The following is a 20,140-nucleotide window of genomic DNA, read 5'->3' as shown; positions in this document are numbered from 1 at the left end:
AGTACAATAAAATGCATCCACATTGAGATACTTATAATGTCCATTTAATTATGTAAGTGTGTACTCAAGTTGCATATAAATAAGACAAGCTAAAACGACTAATATTTATCTATTTTTAGTTATAGAGCAGGAATATTCAATTTCAAGAAGCAATTAAATTAACATATGGTTCAAGCACATGGATACTGTCAGCTGCCCTCGCTATTGCCACAGCTTTAGCAGTGGTCAAAAAGACGTTTCCACAGGAACTCCGCAACGACAAACAGGAAAAAGAAGGAATGATACCACCCTTGGTTATTAATTTGACTAATTTTAATCACTCCATATCGCCCGCAGCTCAGACTGCACTCCTCAGCATTGATTGCATTTCTCTTTTGCATACTTGTCAACGACCTCTTATAAAATATTGCACTCGATCTGAAATTTTAATAACTGTGTGTGGCTCCATCCATCAGTGAAAAGCCTAGCTTAAATTACTAGTTCTGGACAGGTCCATAGCCCCACTTTTAATTAATAGTCCCTTCTTGCTTTAATAATCGGTAATGTCCTCAGAATTATTTGTAATTTTTATTTTTTTTTAATTCATGGCCCAAATACTCCCTGCAGTTCATCGTGGGAGTCTTAAATCAATGTTCAAACAAAACATTGTGAGTACAATGAAAAATTTTCAACATTCAAATTTACGATTGTACAGTACGTTTGAAGCAACTGCATACAATTCAATTGAATGAATAGGAAAAAATAATTTTTAGGCAAGAATTAAACAAACTTAATTGAACTGACAAAAAGAAAGAAATAATTGCTGCCTGTGGCTAATTTCATTATCTGCTAAATGACTAGCGAGCCCTCACTCTGTGAAGTTAATCATAAATATATAATTTATGAATTTAAAAATAAAATTAAAACTAAATAAACATTAAAAATAGAACATGACTTATTAGATAAACTTACTTGCAACGGAAATAAACACATACATACAAAACCAGAAACCAAAACCATGCAAATTGATACATAATCCAACATTTTATCCATTTATTTGATTCTTAAATGCATTGGAATTTATGTGGGGTTAGGTGATTAAAACAGCATTAGAAATGCTTAATTAAGAGGACATCTGTTATCACTAAAGCCCACATTCCATAAAACAATCCCAACACACCAGCAAACAAATGAGAACCCAGCATGTCTGCATACAGCACATATTTGTCTGACACATTTGAGTGGAGATTACACCGAGATTACACTTAATGAAAAACCAAGCTCAAACAGCATGTCCCATATGCACAAATATTCAAAGCATTTACCAAATGCAAACTCAATGTGTCAAAGTCATATAAAGCATTTAATGCAAAGATTGACTATCACTGTGTAAGAAAAAAATATATATATATATATGCACAACATGAAGGTTTTTTTTTATGGTATTACTCTTAAGCACAACTCAGATTTGGATTTCTTAAGGCGAAAGTTTTGCCTGCTAGCATAGAATTTTAATAATTAAGTGAAAATGTATCTGAGAAAGGAAAAACCTGAGGTTCTTTTTTTTTTATATAAAAAAAAATTCTCAAACAGCTTGAAAACATTTTCTATTCCTATTCAGATTATCCGCCTTTGGCCAATGGCCATATTCAGTACAGTTTTACAAAAGATAATGGAACAGACTGTTTAGGATTTGGAGGACGTCTCTCTCTCTGTGTGTTTAAAAGGCATGGTGTCTGTGATAAATGCCTTCTTGACACAAATTATGTAGGCCAGAAAGTGTCACAAAATAAGATGCTTAGCACCGAGAGCTGGGATTCATTTGGGAGCTAAGATGTTTGTGGCTCTTTAAGATTCATTTCAAGCCTGTTTGCCCGTCTCATATTCTAACCATACCAGATTAGCATAAAACTTAGAAATGTGAACTTATTTCTGAATGTTGGAATGTGTAATGGCAGGAAACGTTACATCATATTTGCACTCTTTCCCACGGGAATGTTCATGTGAGGTTGGCCCAGCATGAACCATTGTGAAAAACACTTGACCTCTGGATACAGACGCCTTTGTGGCTCTGTGGGGATTTACGGCCACAAGTCTTCTATATATATATATATATGAAGAGATTCATTCAGTATAAAATAAGACTCTCTGTCCAACAAGGCACAAGAACAAAATGTGCACATTCTACATTCAAGCTGTTCGTCTTAAATGAACCAAGTGACACATTCGGCCATTTCTGGCCTCCCAATTAAAGTTGTGAACATAAAACATTTTCTTCCTGCATCTGTTATAAAGACCGAGTAACTTTACTCTGATTAGCACAGAACATCCTGATCAATATAATCAGGTTCATGATTTCTTCATTACAAAAACACTTATCACAGAACAAAAGTCGATAGATTACTTAATGTTTTATGTACAATGTAGACTCACAACACGGAGTAACAGGCTAATGAGTGTCAACACAGAGACTGCAAACTCTCAACAGCACGATTGCTAACCAACAGTATAAACTGCAATTTGATATCAATAACGTACATCTCAGACACAGTATTAAAAGTTACATTGTTTCTATTCTGCTCCAAAATAGTTCGCTAACTCACCGTGGAGTCTCCAACAAACACATTTATTTCGTTAGTTAATGTCAAAACGTTTGAATGAATCACGAGTCAATGACTCACTTGATATGTGAATCAGCGTTTTTGAACGAATCGCTAGAATGAATGTTTCATAAAAGCATTCATTTGTTCCGGAGCTAAATGAATCATTTTTAGACGAATCGGTTGAGAGATTCACTTGCTCACTCAAAAAGACACAGGATTCATTCCAGAATGAATCAGTGGTTCAGAAAAAGCTTAATTCAGTGACTCCCTCATAAAGAAAATCTTTTATGTAGTAAATTTTTTTTGTCCGGTAGGCCATAAATCTTGAATGTAATAATCTAATGTAAACAGGCAGTTTCATAATTTTTAAGATACATAAACAACACATTAGGTGACTGTTCTGCTCACAAATGCAAAACTGGCCTGACTGGAAGTAAGAGAAGAGTGTTGGATGAAGAATGGGGTAGAATTGTGAGCAATCAGCAATGTGCTCTGCATTCATACCACACAGTGTCTCAAGTCAGAACAAAGGCAGGCTATCCTTGATCTAATGAAGGTGCAAGTATCATTGACCACATTATACATTTTTCCCCCCACACTTCCATATACATACGGACTAGTGCTGTGAAATGATTAATAACGATTAATCATATCCAAAATAAAAGTTCTTGTGTACACAATGTATGTGTTGGTACTGCGTATATTTATTATGTATATATAAATACATACTCATACAGTATATTTTACAAATATTTACATGTATTTACATTTATATAATGTATATATATTTATAATTTATATATATTTATATAATTTACACACACACACACATATATATATATATATATATATATATATATATGTGTGTGTGTGAATGTGTGTGTGTGTGTGTGTGTGTGAGTGTGTGTGTGCGTGTGTGTGTATTTATATATACATATTAAGTATGAATAGTACAAACAAATATATTATGTAAGCAAAAACTTTTATTTTGGATGCAATTAATCATTATTAATTGTTTGACAGCGCTAATATAGAATATTTAATGATTTAATGTTTTCAATTCTAAACCATAAGTATGATTGAGAATTTAACACATTGAAGTTATAATTCTCAAACATATAGGCCTACACATATTTTCTTAACTTAACTATTTAAAGATCAAATTCTCATTAATTTAGGAGTCCCAAATAAGGAAATATTTGCTCATTAAAAAAAAAAAAAAACATTTGTTATGGACCATTCTTACAAACTTCATTAAATTGATCATAGGACTTTTTTTCTGTAAGAAGATTTTCATGAATCCATCTCCAGGTTTCTCATATTTTAAGTGATTTGAATAAAGTTCAAGTGTCCATTTGAATGTACCGAGCTGAAAGGAAGAAGGAAACTCCTTATATAATCTCTTAATGAAGGGTAACCCCACATTCCCAGCAGCAGGTATTTTCTTTTCTTTGAACATAGATTTACAAATGCATCATGAAAGTAACAAGTGCACGGGGGAAGTCGTGGCCTAATGGTTAGAGAGTTGGACTCCCAATCGAAGGGTTGTGAGTTCAAGTCTCGGGCCGGCAGGAATTGTGGGTGGGGGGAGTGCATGTACAGTTCTCTCTCCACCCTCAGTACCACGACTTAGGTCCCCTTGAGCAAGGCATCGAACCCCCAACTGCTCCCCGGGCACTGCAGCATAAATGGCTGCCCTCTGTGTGTGTGTGTGTGTGTGTGTGTGTGTGTGTGTGTGTGTGTGTGTGTGTGTGTGTGTGTGTGTGTGTGTGTGTGTGTGTGTGTGTGTGTGTGTGTGTGTGTGTGTGTGTGTGTGTGTGTGTGTGTGTGTGTGTGTGTGTGTGTGTGTGTGTGTGTGTGTGTGTGTGTGTGAGATTATGTGTCAGAGGCTTGCAGATTGCTGGACTGAGTAAAAAGACCTCTAAGCAAACAGCCAGATATTGTTCTGTGTCAGCAATCATAGGCAGTCTGCATGTTTGGAGAAGACGATGTCACCTTTATCCATAGCCTACTCTTTGAATGTGGTTGCAACTTGCATTGTCTTTATTGTCAGGTGAAACATAATAGGCTCTTTGTGAATATTTGGATGCTGTTGTTCTAATTAGTATTTGTCATTCCAAATAAAATAATCAAATGTGTGTGTGTGTTCACTGCTCTGTGTGTGTGCACTTTGGAAGGGTTAAATGCACTTTGGAAGGGTTAAATGCAGAGCACGAATTCTGAGTATGGGTCACCATACTTGGCTGAATGTCACGTCACTTTCGTCATGTCACTTTACAAAATTTATACAGTGCTGCATAAATCTCTAAGGCTCAAGAAAAGCTCCGTACAGTAGTATTTCATCCATAATGCTTTATTGATTTTTTTTTTTTTTTTTAACAAAAGAATCTAACACAGTCACAATGTCATGTGTGTTTGCAGTTATTTCTGGCAGAGGCATACATTTAAACTCTTTCGGAGATCCCTGAATCTTGGTCTTATACTAGGGCTCTTTGCATCTGTTTAGTGTTTTCCCAAAATATTGAAGTGAAGTAAAGAAGGAGAGAGAGCTTTGACTTTGTTTAGCACGACTGCAGAGACCACCTCCAGAGTCAACCAATGTTTGTTTTGCCTCCGCTGTTGTTTTGCTGCTACGGGGCTGCAGCGCCTCGGCATGACACTTTGATAAATCGATCGCTGCCATGCCTTACTACGGCAGGACAGCAATCCTTCAGAGTGCCTGCAATCAGAGATCTTAAGAGGGAAAGGGAGTGGGAAAGGGGCGGACAAAAGCAAGAGGAGGGGCAATTCTCTATGAGCAGCTGGACTGTACTTTGTCCACCTCTTCAACTAGTCAACACACCATCACTGTGTTTCAAAACCTAGTGAGTGGCCTCCAGAAAAGCATTTTATAGCAGAACGACTGTTCCAAAAACAAGCATCACATCTATCCATCAGAGAAGCCAATCACAGAATGCATGCATCTATCCAATCCTGTCCAATATAGTGGACAGAAACATACATAAATATTCATATATTTATAAATATTCATAATATTTTAAATGCTATTATATATTCTTAAATATAGGCTCAAATTAAATATAATACAATAAAACAAATTTTAAATAAATAAATAATGAAACAAGTGTCCTGTGTGTGATGAACGCAATTTATATCTACTATACTCTGTAAGACATCACTTGTGAGGTTTTGTTTGCAGTATGAAGGAGGCAGCAGGTTTTGGAACAGAGCTCATGACATTCATAATAAGATAACAACAGTCTGTGTCACTGGCAGACAAATTTGGTTTCGTTGACAGAGATTATTTCATAAAGCTTTGATATGTGTATGAAAACATGTGACATCAGAATCCATTGCCAAATCACAGCTTTAGAACATACCCTGGAATTATGTATGTCTTTGTTTGACATTGTTTGGCAATAACTTAAGATTCATAACAAGAAATTACATTTCTATGCCTGTCATCGGCACTAAAGCAGATAACATGTTCTCTGTTGGTTTTTGCTCTCTTTTGCTATTATCCCATTTCCAGTTTTTCCCTATGTTCCCATTCTCAGTGTATCTACTTTCTTATCTCCAGCTTCCAGCAGACCAGCCTGATGTGGACTGGATTGAAGAATTAGATCTTTACCAGTGACAGATGAATATATTATCTATGGATAGATTAGCTTTATTATTTTTAAAGGAATAGTTCTCTCAAAATGTCAAATTTTGTCATCATTTACTCACCCTCGTGTTGTTCCAAGCCTGTAAAAGTTTCATTCCTATGTTGAACACAAATTAAGATATTTTGAAGAATTTTGAAGAACCAAAGTTTTTGGTCCCCATTCACTTCCATATTAGGGAAAGAAACATTATGAAAATCATTGGGGAACAACAAATTTTTGATTACCAGCATTCTTTAAAATATCTTCTTTTATGTTAAAACATAAGAAAGAAATTCATACAGGTTTGTAACAACATGAGGGTGAGTAAATTATGACAACATTTTTATTTTTTGAGTGAACTATCCCTTTAACTATACTTTTTTTATATTATTAGATTTTTAACAAAAAGTGAATATTTTGTAAACATTTTAAACATACTTTTTTCATGTATAGTTAATATTTTAAAAAGTTCTTTAAAAAGGTTTTTGAGTTTAAATAGAAATTATATGCTACCTTAAAATAAGACATAAAAATAACAATACTACAAAATTTAAATTCAGTTTGCTGGTCTATGATTTAATTTGAACAGTTTTGAAGAAAAAAAAAAAACTTGACAAGAGTCAAGATATAACAACGTGTTGCAAATACAAATTCATGAAGTGGTAAAGTCTTGATTGATTGCATTTTCATTTTAGGAAGCAACTTTAGTGTGACTTAATTAACATTCATTTAAAGAAAAAGGTTTAAAGAAAAGCTTTAACCATAGTATTCATAAATCCTGGATTGATTTGTTTTTCTTTTTTATGGTTAACCGATTGAGTGTATAAATGACAAATCTGAATAAGAAAGCTTAACAAAACTTGTGAAGTTCATTTGGTTCCAGGAATTTGTTTTAAAACAAACAGTTTTGAATGAGAAATGGTTCTCGATTCCCAGCGCCATAAATAATTCACTTTTATAAAGAAAATTAAGTTATTTAGATTATGTGAAATAATATATAAAGGAAGCGCAAGATAAATAGCATATGTCTTGCTTGCGGCATGATTACTGCTTATTAGCGTGTGCTTTGAAATGTCCTGCGCATTGTGAATTGGGTTGGTCCTAATTCCATCAGTCCACCTGTCTTCCTGCACCCTTGTAATGTATATCCCTGAAAGTGAGACGAGACACGTAGCAAACACATACAGGTGAAACCTCCCACTTCTGACAGAGTTAAATCTGAGGTTAATGCTTTGCCAGCCATAGCAGATAATCTTTACAATCTCTGGAAATGCATTCCATTTAGCTTTGCTGCCATAGCTCTGCTGTAAATTGGGCACCTAAGAGACAAATGGGTCTGACTCACCAGTTTTCATAAGCACTTCAAATCGATCATATTTCCTTTTTTCAAGGACCAGTGGAAAATGCCATTATGGCCTGAGTTCAGTTACACCATACCAACAAGGCAGATGTGAATGGGGATTTCAAATATGCCAGCACAAGAGGAAAAAACAACCTTCTTAGTTCCACAAATCTCTCTATGTACAAGCAGCTGCCTTCTAATGTGTCAAAGCATCAGCTGCAGGCTCCATCATATCTGCATTAACTGAAGAATGCCCGCCCTTACAATGGAAATCGGCTACCTCAGCTTTCCTGGGTAAAACCATACATTACGCTAATGTGATTTCGGGGACCATTAATAGAAAGGCAAATGCTGTGGAAAGAGGAGAAAATTAGCTCTACTTTAGTGAGGCGATATATTTGTTGTTTTCATTGGGTCAACAAATAATCGAAACAGCTGGAGTCAGCATGACACTTCCAGGAGTTGATTTGAATTATATTTGTCTCTACAATGTTTTAACATTCATATTTGCATATTTATCAGGTTAATAGCGTTTAAGTACAAGCACACAGCTTGCTTGTTGATCTATGGATATATAAACTCACCTACAGAAGCAACTTCCATCACCCGATACGTTTTCTCAGTTCATGCATTTTGCAGGAATCAAACCCATGGCCTTGACGTTGTAAGTGACATGCTGTGTTGTTTGAGTAACATCAAATGCATTCACCATCAACACAATGTGTGAAAGTTTCATGAGTATTTAATGAGGTAAACTCTGATGGTGTTTGTGATTGGCTGCCTGTTGCTAAAAGTTTAAAAGAGTATTCAGAAAGCAATATAAATTAAGCTCAATCACAACATTTGTTTTGTGGCATAATGTTGTTTTCCTCAAATATAAATTTTAACTTCTGGGTTGCATTGAGAAACTTACAATGGAAGCTATTGGCAAAAAATATGCTAACATGATGGGAAAAAATCTCTTACTAGCCTTTTCTGTTTAAAGGTAATAATTCCTAAAATTCTCAAATAATAAGGAACAGTTCAAATAATAGATGCTTTATAGCATAAATGTAAGTGCTTTAAAAATGTGTTGTTGTTTTTTTGCTTCACATTTCTGCTTGTAAATTCTCCAAAAGTTGGTCCCATTTACTTCCACTGAAGCATTCTCAATGCAACCTTGATTTTTGCTTTTTTTAAAGAAAAGAAAAGATGTTAATCAACATTGTGCCACAAATGCATTTGATACAGTCAAATGTGTACTGAATTGGAAATACTGCTTTAAGAACATCTAGGGTCAAACACAGTTTGAAAAGACTAAAGACTGTCTTTTATTATCATGGGCATCAGCTCAAACACCTCTGTATTAGGTTCCCATTAAATATACATCCACAGTGTCTATAAGATATGCTGTTGTGTTTGCATGAGGCGAATGTTTTAATTCAGCCTGGAGCAGAAAATGATGTCGACCTGCATGTTGTAGTTATTAAGATATTCATTACATTATGAATATTACAGGTTAGTGTTCTGTTTATTTGCCATGAGCAAAGAATGCTTTAAAATGGACTGGATGGCCTCAATAGCTCAGTGTTTCAAAGAGATGTTCCTGACTGAACAGAGAGCACACACAAGTAGTGCATTTCAGGCAGAATTTATTGCACTTTCAGTCCCATTACGGAGCCACAATGGCCCAGTGTTCAGATCTAACATGGGTCTTCAATGAAACTGGTTTCGGTCGGCTCCAGCCATCGTAGCTTTGTGCTGTTAATCTCTCTGCCTCCTCCTTCTAGTGCACAGGCAACGATTGAGGGCCAAACCATTGAGGAATTACCGAATTACTCATGCTGTTTCTTTTTCAGGGCTTAAAACTGCATAGCTAAGCATTGCATTGCTTTTCTCCATGATTGAAGTTGTGTCTGCAAACAAGCTTGTTTAGATTCTATTTAAATAACCCTACAGTTCTTTTATGTGGCTATGAATGATGGGGTGAACAGGGAATGAATGTGGCCCTGTTTGTTTATTGTGCAGAGGCAGTATGAAGGTGTCCCCATGCCAACGGCTAAGACAAGAGTGAGAAAGAGGATAGACTTTTAATGAAGAACTCTCTGTCGCCCCTTCACTGATCACCATTCTGATAAATCAGTCCTCCTCTCTTCGAGGCTGTAATTAATGGACTGAGGGGTCAAGATGATTATAGGGGACTACAGGTCTAGAGGGGCCCAAAACAATAACAACAGGATTGATGAAGGTTACAGTTTTTTACAGACGCTAGGACACATTTCTCAATACTTAGGTCACTTTTGCAAAACTCTTCACACAGTGAGCGCAAAAGAAGACTATGTGGGCTAAACTGAGGATCAATTATCATTGCTTTGTCACAAAATGCATTCAACGACTACATCTCTCAAATTTCATGAATTCTTTTCTCACTCATACACAACAACTGCCAAAACTCTTTGTACATAGGGGCCAATTTTCACATGCTTACATACTGTTTTCAAAACTGTTAAACTTATGTTCAAAACAATAACATAATACAAGACTGAATAAGACAGCAATTTGCTATTTCTACAGTAATATTTTAATGAAATATATTTTAAATCTTAAAATTATATGCTATAAAAACAATTATAAATATGACCATCCACATGATCAAATGTCCCTCCTGGACACAATGAATGCTGGATCCCTGGATCTATCAGCAGAAGATTGCCAGAGATGGATCAGGCATGCCAGAAGATTCTTTCCTAGGTGTATTGCCCTAGATGACATAAGATGTGATGTGGGTGAGAACCTGTGGCCAAATGAAGAAGACCGAGTAGATGAGCATTACTATTGTATCTGTATCAGTGGATGGTGTGTATACAAATTCTTGTATTTTGGAATTACTCAAAATAAAAATAAATAAACTACATAAAATATTGACGAATTCGCATCATGTCTGATTCATTTCAGTAACATATGTTGCAGATAATTATAAACAGAGATGTGTCCTTGTTTTACACAAGAAATCATTGTATAATGCTACATGTTGTTGGTGTTTTTTATGTCATTGTTTTATGGGTGACAAAGTGTGTTTGTCGGCTGTCAACCTTTGCTAGTGTTCTGAAAAAATGAGTTGATTTGAGACCTGAATAAAGTGTTTTGGTAGTTGTAGTGCATTTTGAATGTGAAATGAACTGCTTTACCAAGCTGAAAGTTGGTTAGGAGAACTGTGTGAAGAGTTTTGCAAAAGTGACCATAGTGACTCAAGTATTGAAAAATGTGTCCTAGCGTCTGTAAAAAAAACTGTAAAGTACAGTAAATAGGCCTAATTGTTGTTGTATTTGATCTATATTGGAATAGAAAATTGCACAAAGAGTGATTCAGAACTGTTCAGTCGGGTTCATTTGATTCATTTTTATTCCTTCTTACAGTACATCTCTACAACATGATGCTGCTTAACATCCAGCTTTGTTTGCCATCAGTGTATCACTGGATCAATGCTGTTTCAGTAATATAATAATTGAGGTACTAGATAATTAAAATTATCATCTACAGAATGCTATTGATTGTCTTTTACAGGAGAGGGTAATGACTTGTGCTTAGAGTTTAATGATTGGTTCCAATTGTCCCTTGAACTTAAATTGGCTTAACAGAGTAAAAATGCACTCTGAAGACAGTGTAACATCACGTCCTGAATGTATACTCAGTCTGTATACCTTTAAGATAGTCCATCCAAAAAGTCAGATTCTGTTATCATTTCTCATCCTTGTGTTGATCGAAACATGTATGACTTTCTTGCTTTTGTAGAGGACACACGCGCGTGCGCGCGCACACACACACACACACACACTCACACACACACACACACACACACACACACACACACACACACACACACACACACACACAGACACAGACACAGACACACACACACACACACACACACACACACACACACACACACACACACACACACGCACATGCACATGCACACACGCACACACACAGACACAGACACACACACACACACACGCACACACACACACAGACACAGACACACACACACACACGCACACACACACACAGACACAGACACACACACACACACACACACACACACACACACACACACACACAAGAAGAATGCTTGCAACCAAACAGTTTTGGTTCCCATTGACATCAACTTTATTCTATGTCCAAACAATGGATGTCAATGGGAACCAAAAGTGTTTGGTTAACAACATTCTTAAAAATATATTTTACATTTCACAGAAGAAACAAATCTTCTAAATTATTTCAGGAAACCCTAATTTTTACCCATGCGTGAAACTCCTAATCACATAAATTCACAATACAATGAATGGAATTCCCATGCGAAATTTCACAGAGCAACGACAAATGTGATCACACTTTAAAGTGACAGTTCATTTAGAAAATCATAATTTTTTCACCCTTACGTTTTTTCACACCTGTGTGAGTCTCTTTCTTCTGTTGAACACAAAAGAAGACATTTTGAAGAATGTTGGGGACCAAACAGTTTACAGCAGCCATTGACTTCCATAGTATGGGGAAAAACATACAGTATTATAGAATTAACTGCTTGCCTCTCAACTTCAAAATATAAAGAAATGAATTCATACAGGTCTGAAACTAGTGAAGCATGAGTGAATGATGACATGACAGAGTTACATTTTTGGGTGAACTTTTGCTTAAGAAATATGCTTCTACTGTTTTCTTTTTTGACCTGTTGCACTGAATTGTTGATATATACAAAACGATCAGGGCATTTATTTAGCTAATAATACATAATTATTCATTGGAATCCTAATAAGGCCATAAATTCCTATTCCAGCATATCTTTGAGCTTTCCTCCCAGACATGGAACAAGCGGTGGCTGACAGGTGTGTTTGCAGTGACAGCGGCGGCGCACTGACACGGATTAGAGCGGATAACAGGCTGCAGCAACCGGCACTCTGCGACCTGACGGCTGTCCGCCTCACTCAGGTCTGTGTGTCTCTAAACACCCGTGCCTATACCTCACTCTTGTTTTCTGTCCTGCGCTAATTCCCTGCTCCTTATCTGTCTATGTCCCTCCTTATCTTTTGGCATCAATCCATTTGGCTCGCCACTTGATTTTGTGCATTACAGGACGGGATGAATATCACATTATATATGAGTAGAAAAGCTGGAGATATTCTGCAGTAACTAACGGCACCCCTCCATGGAGCTCTGCCAAATAAAATCAAATTGCAGTCCTTTGACTGTGATGCATCGTGCCAAAGAGGAACGGAGGATGGAAGGGTACAAAGCATAAACACCAATGTGATGGAGAGAAAGAGAGGAAGCAGAGAGGATAAACAAAACAGCTTTAAGTGGAGGAGTCATAAAAAGAATTAACTGTGTAATCTAATCACAGCAGTTTAAAGATAAGAAAACACTACATCAAAGTTCTGAAGAGGACTTGGACGTGACAGGCAGCAAGGCAAAATAGGTCTTCGTTGTCAGTCTACAAGAGATAGCAGCCACTGGACGACAAAAAGAGACCTACATGTTTATATCATCAAAATGAATAAGCAAAATGGCAAATGGGCTGCTATACTAGCATAGCTTTCCAACTGTTACAGTTGGAAAGTTGGAATGTTTCAAAGAGAATTTATTGTGAAAATCTGAATAGAAAGTATGACTTTTAAATTAGTAAACTACTTTATTATTATTATTATTATTATATAACTAATAATCAGGACAGTATTTTTCACATACACTACCACTGAAAAGGTCATTTAACATTTTTTTTAAAGGTCCCGTTCTTCGTGATCCCATGTTTCAATCTTTAGTTAGGGTGTAATGTTGTTGTTAGAGTATAAATAATATTTGTAAAATTATAAAGCTCAAAGTTCAATGCCAAGTGAGATATTTTATTTAACAGAATTTGCCTACATCGAACGACCCGTTTGGACTACATCCCTCTACTTCCTGCAGTAATGACGTCACTAGAACCGTTTTTTGACTAACCTCCGCCCACAGGAATACACAAAAAAGGGAGCGTGGACTTGATGCGCTCCCACGGAGAAGAGGAAGAGTTGTGTTTGTAGAGTGTGTTTGTTGTCATGTCATCGAAAGGCTGTTATTTTCATCCCAGAGTCCAATCACCTTTGTTTGGGCTTCCCAGGGACGCTGTACTTAAAGATCAATGGTTACAATTCATGTTTAACTTGGTTCCCGAAAATTATAATCCACATGTTAAACTATGTGCAGTACATTTTGCTGAGGACAGCTTCCTCAATCTCAATCAGTTTTCAGATTCACACAAAGATAATTCTTGAAAGATGGAGCAGTTCCCTCTTTGTCTGGAGAAGGCGTTGTTTATGGACCACAACTGGAAAGTGTAGTGTTTATTATTTAAGTTGGTGTGTTTAACAGTTTCTGTAACTTATTACACAAAGGGCAAAGCTGTTTGTAACATTTAACATTTACAGTTTGTAACATTTAACATTACAATTTAACCAAAAGGTAACAGCCAAACATAAAAAAGTATGACAACTACTAAATAAACAGCTTACCATTGTGAAACATCCTGCAAAAGTCGTGCTTGCACAGGTTCTACTCGATCCTCTTCATCTATGTTCTCCGGGTCTGATTCCGGCTCAAATTGATAGGGTAAAATTAAAGACGTTTACAATAACATTGAGCGCATGCATTTCCACGTTATGGTAAGAGGCGTGACCTTTCCGGGCAACGTGTGCTAAGCTGCTGTCGAATCACAACACAGGAACCGCTGGCAAAATCAGAACTCGTTACGTATTTCGCATTTTTATGACAGTGAAAACAGCGGTATACAGATAAGTAAATTGTGTGAAAAATACTGTGTTTTTTTTACATGCGAAACATGAACACATGTTATATTGCACACTGTAAACACAATCAAAGCTTCAAAAAAACACGAAAAACGGGACCTTTAAAGTCTCTTATGCTCATCAGGGCTGCATTTATTTGATCAAAAATACAATAAAAACAGTAGTATTGTGCAATTCCAAAATTCCAATAATACAATTCAAAAACAGCTGTTTTCTATTTTAACATATTTTAAATTGAATTTATTCCCATGATGGCAATGCTGAATTTTAGCAGGCATTACTCCAGTCTTCAATGTCACACGATCTTTCAGAAACCAATCTGATATGCTGATTTGGAGCTCAAAATAAAATAAAATAAAAAAATTGGAAACCAAAGGATTCTTTGATAAATAGAAAGGTCAAAAGAATTTATATGAAACAGAACTATTTTGTAATATTATAAATGTCTTCATTAATTTAATGCCTCTTTAAAAATAGATTAAAAAAATAAGTAAATAAAAACAAATAATAATAATTTTACTGACCCCAAACTTTTGATCAGTAGAGTACATTATTTATGTGCTCTTTCAGCCACCAACACAGAGACAATCCAACAAAAACTTTACAATAATAGGCCCATTTGTCTCAATATGTTCCAAATCATATTTAAGTTTGAATCACTATTTGTCCAAAAAAAAACAAAAAAAAAAAACAATGTACTTCAAAGTACACTCTAATAAACGAAAAGACAATCTGACAATTGAAGACTGATAACTAAAAACATTCACATACAAAATTCACTCCAAGCCTGTCATGATGCCAGTTTCGGGTCTCAGTGCAAATGTCAGGTACATATTTGCCTTGGTTTGTATTTTAACCTGGGTCTTAGCTGTGTACCATGATGGAAGCCTACAAGTATTTCACTGATCCAAGCTGAAAACCTCTTGAGCCATAATAATTGTTATATTTGCATTTCTATATCTATGTAAATGTATCTGACAGCATATGTGAGCATTTCACAGTCACTATACTCAAACAAGAGAAATGAAAATGCAAAAAACACCTACAAAGAAAATGATTTCAACCATTTATTTCAAGCCGTTTTACATATAAAAGGGTTCATATTCCATACATCTTGTATGCTTACCATGTTTTTTCTTCTTCGATGTTTTATTCTAGTTTTGCATGTTGTTTCTGAGTTCAGAACTGTCTGTACTGTAAATTTTCTTCAATCTGTGCGTTTAAAAAAAAAAAACATTTTAATATCCAGTGAATCATGTGTAATAATAACTTGACCTGTTGTCTTCTACATTAAATGGATAATTTGCCCCAAAAATGAAAGTATTGTTTTGGACCCCATTGATTTACATTGGATTGACCAGAACACATTTTTGTGTTCTGCAGAACAAATTGAGCTAGTAAGCTGACAACTTGAGTGCAAGTAAATCACAGAGTTATTAATCCAGAAATATCCTTTTAATATGATTACCATGAAGTCACACTCATCTTTGCTACTTCTTTTAATGTGCTAAATAAGTGTCTGATGTTAACCACAGTGCATTCAAAGGAGGGAAACTTTTGGTTTACTATTGATGTACAGGTAGCTGTGTAAACAAACCATCTCACTCCTTGCCAAAGGCATCCTTCAGTCCTTTGGGAGCTGCATGCAAACAACAGACCTGTTTAGCAGTCTTTACTTTAGTCTAAGCAAACAGATTGTCAGGTGTTAATTTTCTTGGAACAGGTTATTACGTGTGCTATAAAAAGAGAATGGAGAGGAAGGAAGAGATGAATAAGCAATGACGTTAGAGAAATAAAGGTTAGCAAGTATGAAAGTGGCAGAAAATTAGTGGAGGAGATTTCTATGACACATATAACACCATTTGAGTGTAAGTGTTGGCCTCTTTTGATAGAACCAGCTTATGCTGTGATGTACAGCCACGCTAAATGCTCTGGTGGGAGCTGTCCATGGTCCTAATTGGAATGCAGCTGGGGATTGGTACTCTAAGAGTCAAATCAGGCTGATGGCTACATTCAGACTAAACATTTAGTGTTACTTTGTTCTCTCAGCACAAAATATGTCTAAAAGGCATTTGTTTGCCGAGGCAGATTTTGAGTCGTTTGTAAAAACAACCAGTGGAAAAGATCTGGAGGGAGCTGTCCATGGTTCCGAAGTGTCACTGAACTCTACTACCCACAATCTGCTCTGAGCGATTCCTTCAAGTATCCTTTAAACACCTGTTACTGCTCAACAGACAAATGTATTATGCTTATATAGCACTGGACCTTAGCTTGAAAAAAGCACAGGTAAAAAAAGAGAAGACTATAGTGTAATCTCAAAAGTTATGAAATTTTGTACATTCAAACAACCAAAGGGACTGGCAAAAACTGAATACATGTGGCAAGCTCCCTGCGACATGATGAAAAGATTTCTCTTGCATGCTTACAAATTCTCATGTTCAGTAGAGACTTACACCAAGTTGCATCATGAAAATGCATTGGTTTTGTGACTTGGACCATTTTATGAAGTCAAGTGTCATTGACTATCAAATATTTTGGGGTAAGGAAAATAGGATTGAGCCAAACAACCATGATGATGAGTTGTTAGTAATGTTGTTTGGGTAAAATATGAAAAATCGTTTCATCTTGAGCACTTAAATGTCTCCAGAGCAGCAACTTCTGAGGCTGAGCAAGAGCACATGATTACCTAAATCACTTCTTTCACAATATATGACAGAAACAGATTAATGGGATTCTTTCATTTATTTATTTATTTATTACTTTAATTCAAGATTTTTTTCTTTTGACAAGATGAAGACTACAAGGTCACTGTAAAAAAAAAAAAAAATTCTAAGAAAATACCTGCCATCTGGGACAGTCAGAACTTAGGCTGCATAAAACAGAAAGATTAACTTGACTGTATTAAAATAAACATAAAACAATTTAATGTTCATAAACATAATTATTCAAATAAAACCTAAATTAATATGATGATTAAGATCATAATGTGATTTTTTACCTATTAATATTTTAAATTATATTTAATATTTATAAATATTTATATATAAATATTAAATGCATTAATATATATAAATATATGATATTTTACAGTAAAATTACATGAATATTCTCTGAAATATTTTCATTTATACCTAGTATATGGTAAGGTAAATTAGAGTTAACCAAAAAACGGGTCGCATTGTTCATTTTCCAGTTGAAACTGTTCACATTTTTTAAGAACATTTCATGCATTTTAATGTTTATGTCCTGTTTTGAATCAGCAGTTTGTCAATATGCAGTGACATTACAGTTTACATGCTGAGTTCAACCATGCCCCAGTAGCTGAAGAGGCATTCAATTAGCATTTCCTTCAAGATAGAAAAAAAAAGGCCATATTATTTCACCAGTCACATTTTATGTTCTATCACGAAAACTCAAAAAAGCTTCCAAAATATACTCGGTTTATTAATGAAGCATGAGAGCCTCCACTGCTGGTGTTGTGCCCATTTTCGACTTCCTGCCAAATTATTACCCCCTCGTTGAAATCTCTAACTGATTGACTAATCCTAACCCCTCCCCCTCACATAACCCTACCAATGCATGAGGGGCAATAATCTGCCGGGGGTCAGAAGTAGGCACTACACCGGCTCTGTGTAAACACAGCTATTCTGAAGCTTTAGTGCCGCTCAATGGAAAAACAGGGAAACTGCTCGACGGCTTCGCGAGCGCTTTCCGGACTCGGTCAAAAACGCAGAACATTCTGCTCTTGATATTACTTATTCGACGCCGTTAAACATATAAAATGTCGATCGGCTTTGTGGATTGGTTTACCACTTGTATCACCATGTCCTAAGTAACATCAACACAGAGGAAAACAAGGTTTGAATCGCGAGAGCGCGAGAGTGTTCAATATACTGCTGAATTAAAGGGATAGTTCAATCAAAAATAACGTATAGGCTACAATTATCTGGCATAATTTAGACATGGCATTTCAGTTATTTATTTATTTATTTGTGTTAAAAGGAAAACTATAAATCCTTTCAGTGTATAACATCATGACACTTGTTTTTTTTTAGCAAAAATTGGGCTTAAAATCAACCAGCACTTTGACTACATCTTCTATTCAAGGTAAATGACGGATGGAGAGTTGGTTAGGAATGCCAAAAAATTAGCAGTTTTTCGCGAAAGAAAGAAAGAAAGAAAGAAAGAAAGAAAGAAAGAAAGAAAGAAAGCTAATTACTTGGAATGGACATATTTTAGACGGAGGAAGAATATCCTATTATGGCAAAATAAATGTTGAAAATAGCGCAGAGTCAAAGACCTGTTTTGTTGGCGTGAACAAGCCTCCACATACGCCCCCCTTCCTCCCAAACTCACACATTCACTCTTGACTCACGAAATGTTGCGCCACACACACATTTATATATTTTCAGAAATGGTTCGTCTACATCTTTATCCATTAACCCATTTTGCCATAAAACTAAAGTAGCCTACCACTTCTTGCGCACCGAAAATCCAACATCTTTGTAATTCAAAGCATAATGCAACATATGCCAACATGGGGCAGACCAAGGTTGGCAAAAATTAACACCAAATGCACTATGGAAAGTACACAAGGCTGTTTTACATTAAAGTACTTTCATGCGCAAATAAATGGCACTTTTATTTAATGGCACATGCAGACTTAGCTACTGCATGTACAACCTCTTCATGTTATTGACTGCTATGTTTCTCTAGTGAGTCTGCTGCTTATATCCAATGATGTCTGGTAGATCCGTATCAATGAAACGCATGACCCAACATTAAATGCCATAGTGTTGGCACAGAATTGACAATGGGAGCACTCCATCCACATGCCAGGGGTAAACGGGTCGCAAATGTAGCATCCAAGAGGGTTGCGCGCACGGCAACAGGACCATATACAGAATAACGGGAAACTCACCCTTAACCGATGCAGCCAGCAGCCCCATATAGAAGAGCAGCACTCCGCTCCAGTGATGCGCCTGTACTCCCACCTTCATTAGCGCAAAAATCCTTATTCCATCCAGTTTCCTCGTCCCGTTATATGTACATCTGCACTCTGTCCTCACGATTCCCGTTCTGTCAGGATTCAAAGAGGCGCTCATGGTGGGCTTTTTTTTTCTTGGCAGGCACGGTTATCAGATGGTTTTAAAAGGAAGATTCACTTGGTGTCGGCGCTGAGAAAAATCCCAGTGCATGGAGACTGGACCCTCGCAGCTGGACTGAACCATCTCAAGCGAGCCGCGGGGTGAGCGGATATTAGACGCGTTCTCTCCTAAAACCTGAAGAGCTGATCATGTGAACTGTATCTGGTGTCTTCAAGCCCACGAGAACGACGGATAAAGTCTGGAAAGCGATTCAAACGGATGATGCGGCATACGCCCGTTCACTCCCCCAACCGTTTAAGTTTATTTTCCAATAAATGCAACGCTTAAAATCCACGTTTCTATCTTTCTCCCAATGAGTCACTGGTAAAGGAGCGCTAGGATACACTCGCTGTCACCGCCCACTCGTGGAAGTTTACAGCCTTCATCGCTGTCTAAATCATTTCCAGGCGTGAAAATAATCGTTAAGGGATTTCCACCTCTGGGCTCACTGTTTCAGGAGTTAAGCAAATGAAATGATGAGCGCGACTGCAGTACGAGCTCACAGCATCTCTCTCTCTCTAACACCACTACCCCCCATCTCTCTCTCTCTCTCTCTCTCTCTCTCTCTCTCTCTCTCTCTCTCTCTCTTCCTCTCTCGCTCAAT

General features: G+C 36.4%; 1 protein-coding gene across 1 annotated transcript in view; it reads right to left on the bottom strand.

Annotated features, from left to right (window-relative positions):
* LOC132145441 (CUB and sushi domain-containing protein 2-like) overlaps positions 1-19,984 on the bottom strand; it is a 313,214-nt gene extending 293,230 nt beyond the window's left edge. Inside the window, exon 1 of the mRNA XM_059556481.1 lies at positions 19,311-19,984. Coding sequence (XP_059412464.1) covers positions 19,311-19,494 — 184 coding nt within the window. The 5' untranslated portion in view covers positions 19,495-19,984. The remainder of the gene's footprint in view (positions 1-19,310) is intronic.
* Between the last annotated feature and the right edge of the window lie 156 nt (positions 19,985-20,140).

Source organism: Carassius carassius, chromosome 8 (assembly GCF_963082965.1).
Source record: "Carassius carassius chromosome 8, fCarCar2.1, whole genome shotgun sequence".
Classification (NCBI taxonomy): domain Eukaryota; kingdom Metazoa; phylum Chordata; class Actinopteri; order Cypriniformes; family Cyprinidae; genus Carassius; species Carassius carassius.
Note: the sequence above shows the minus strand (reverse complement) of the source record. Positions and strands in the feature narration are given on the sequence as shown.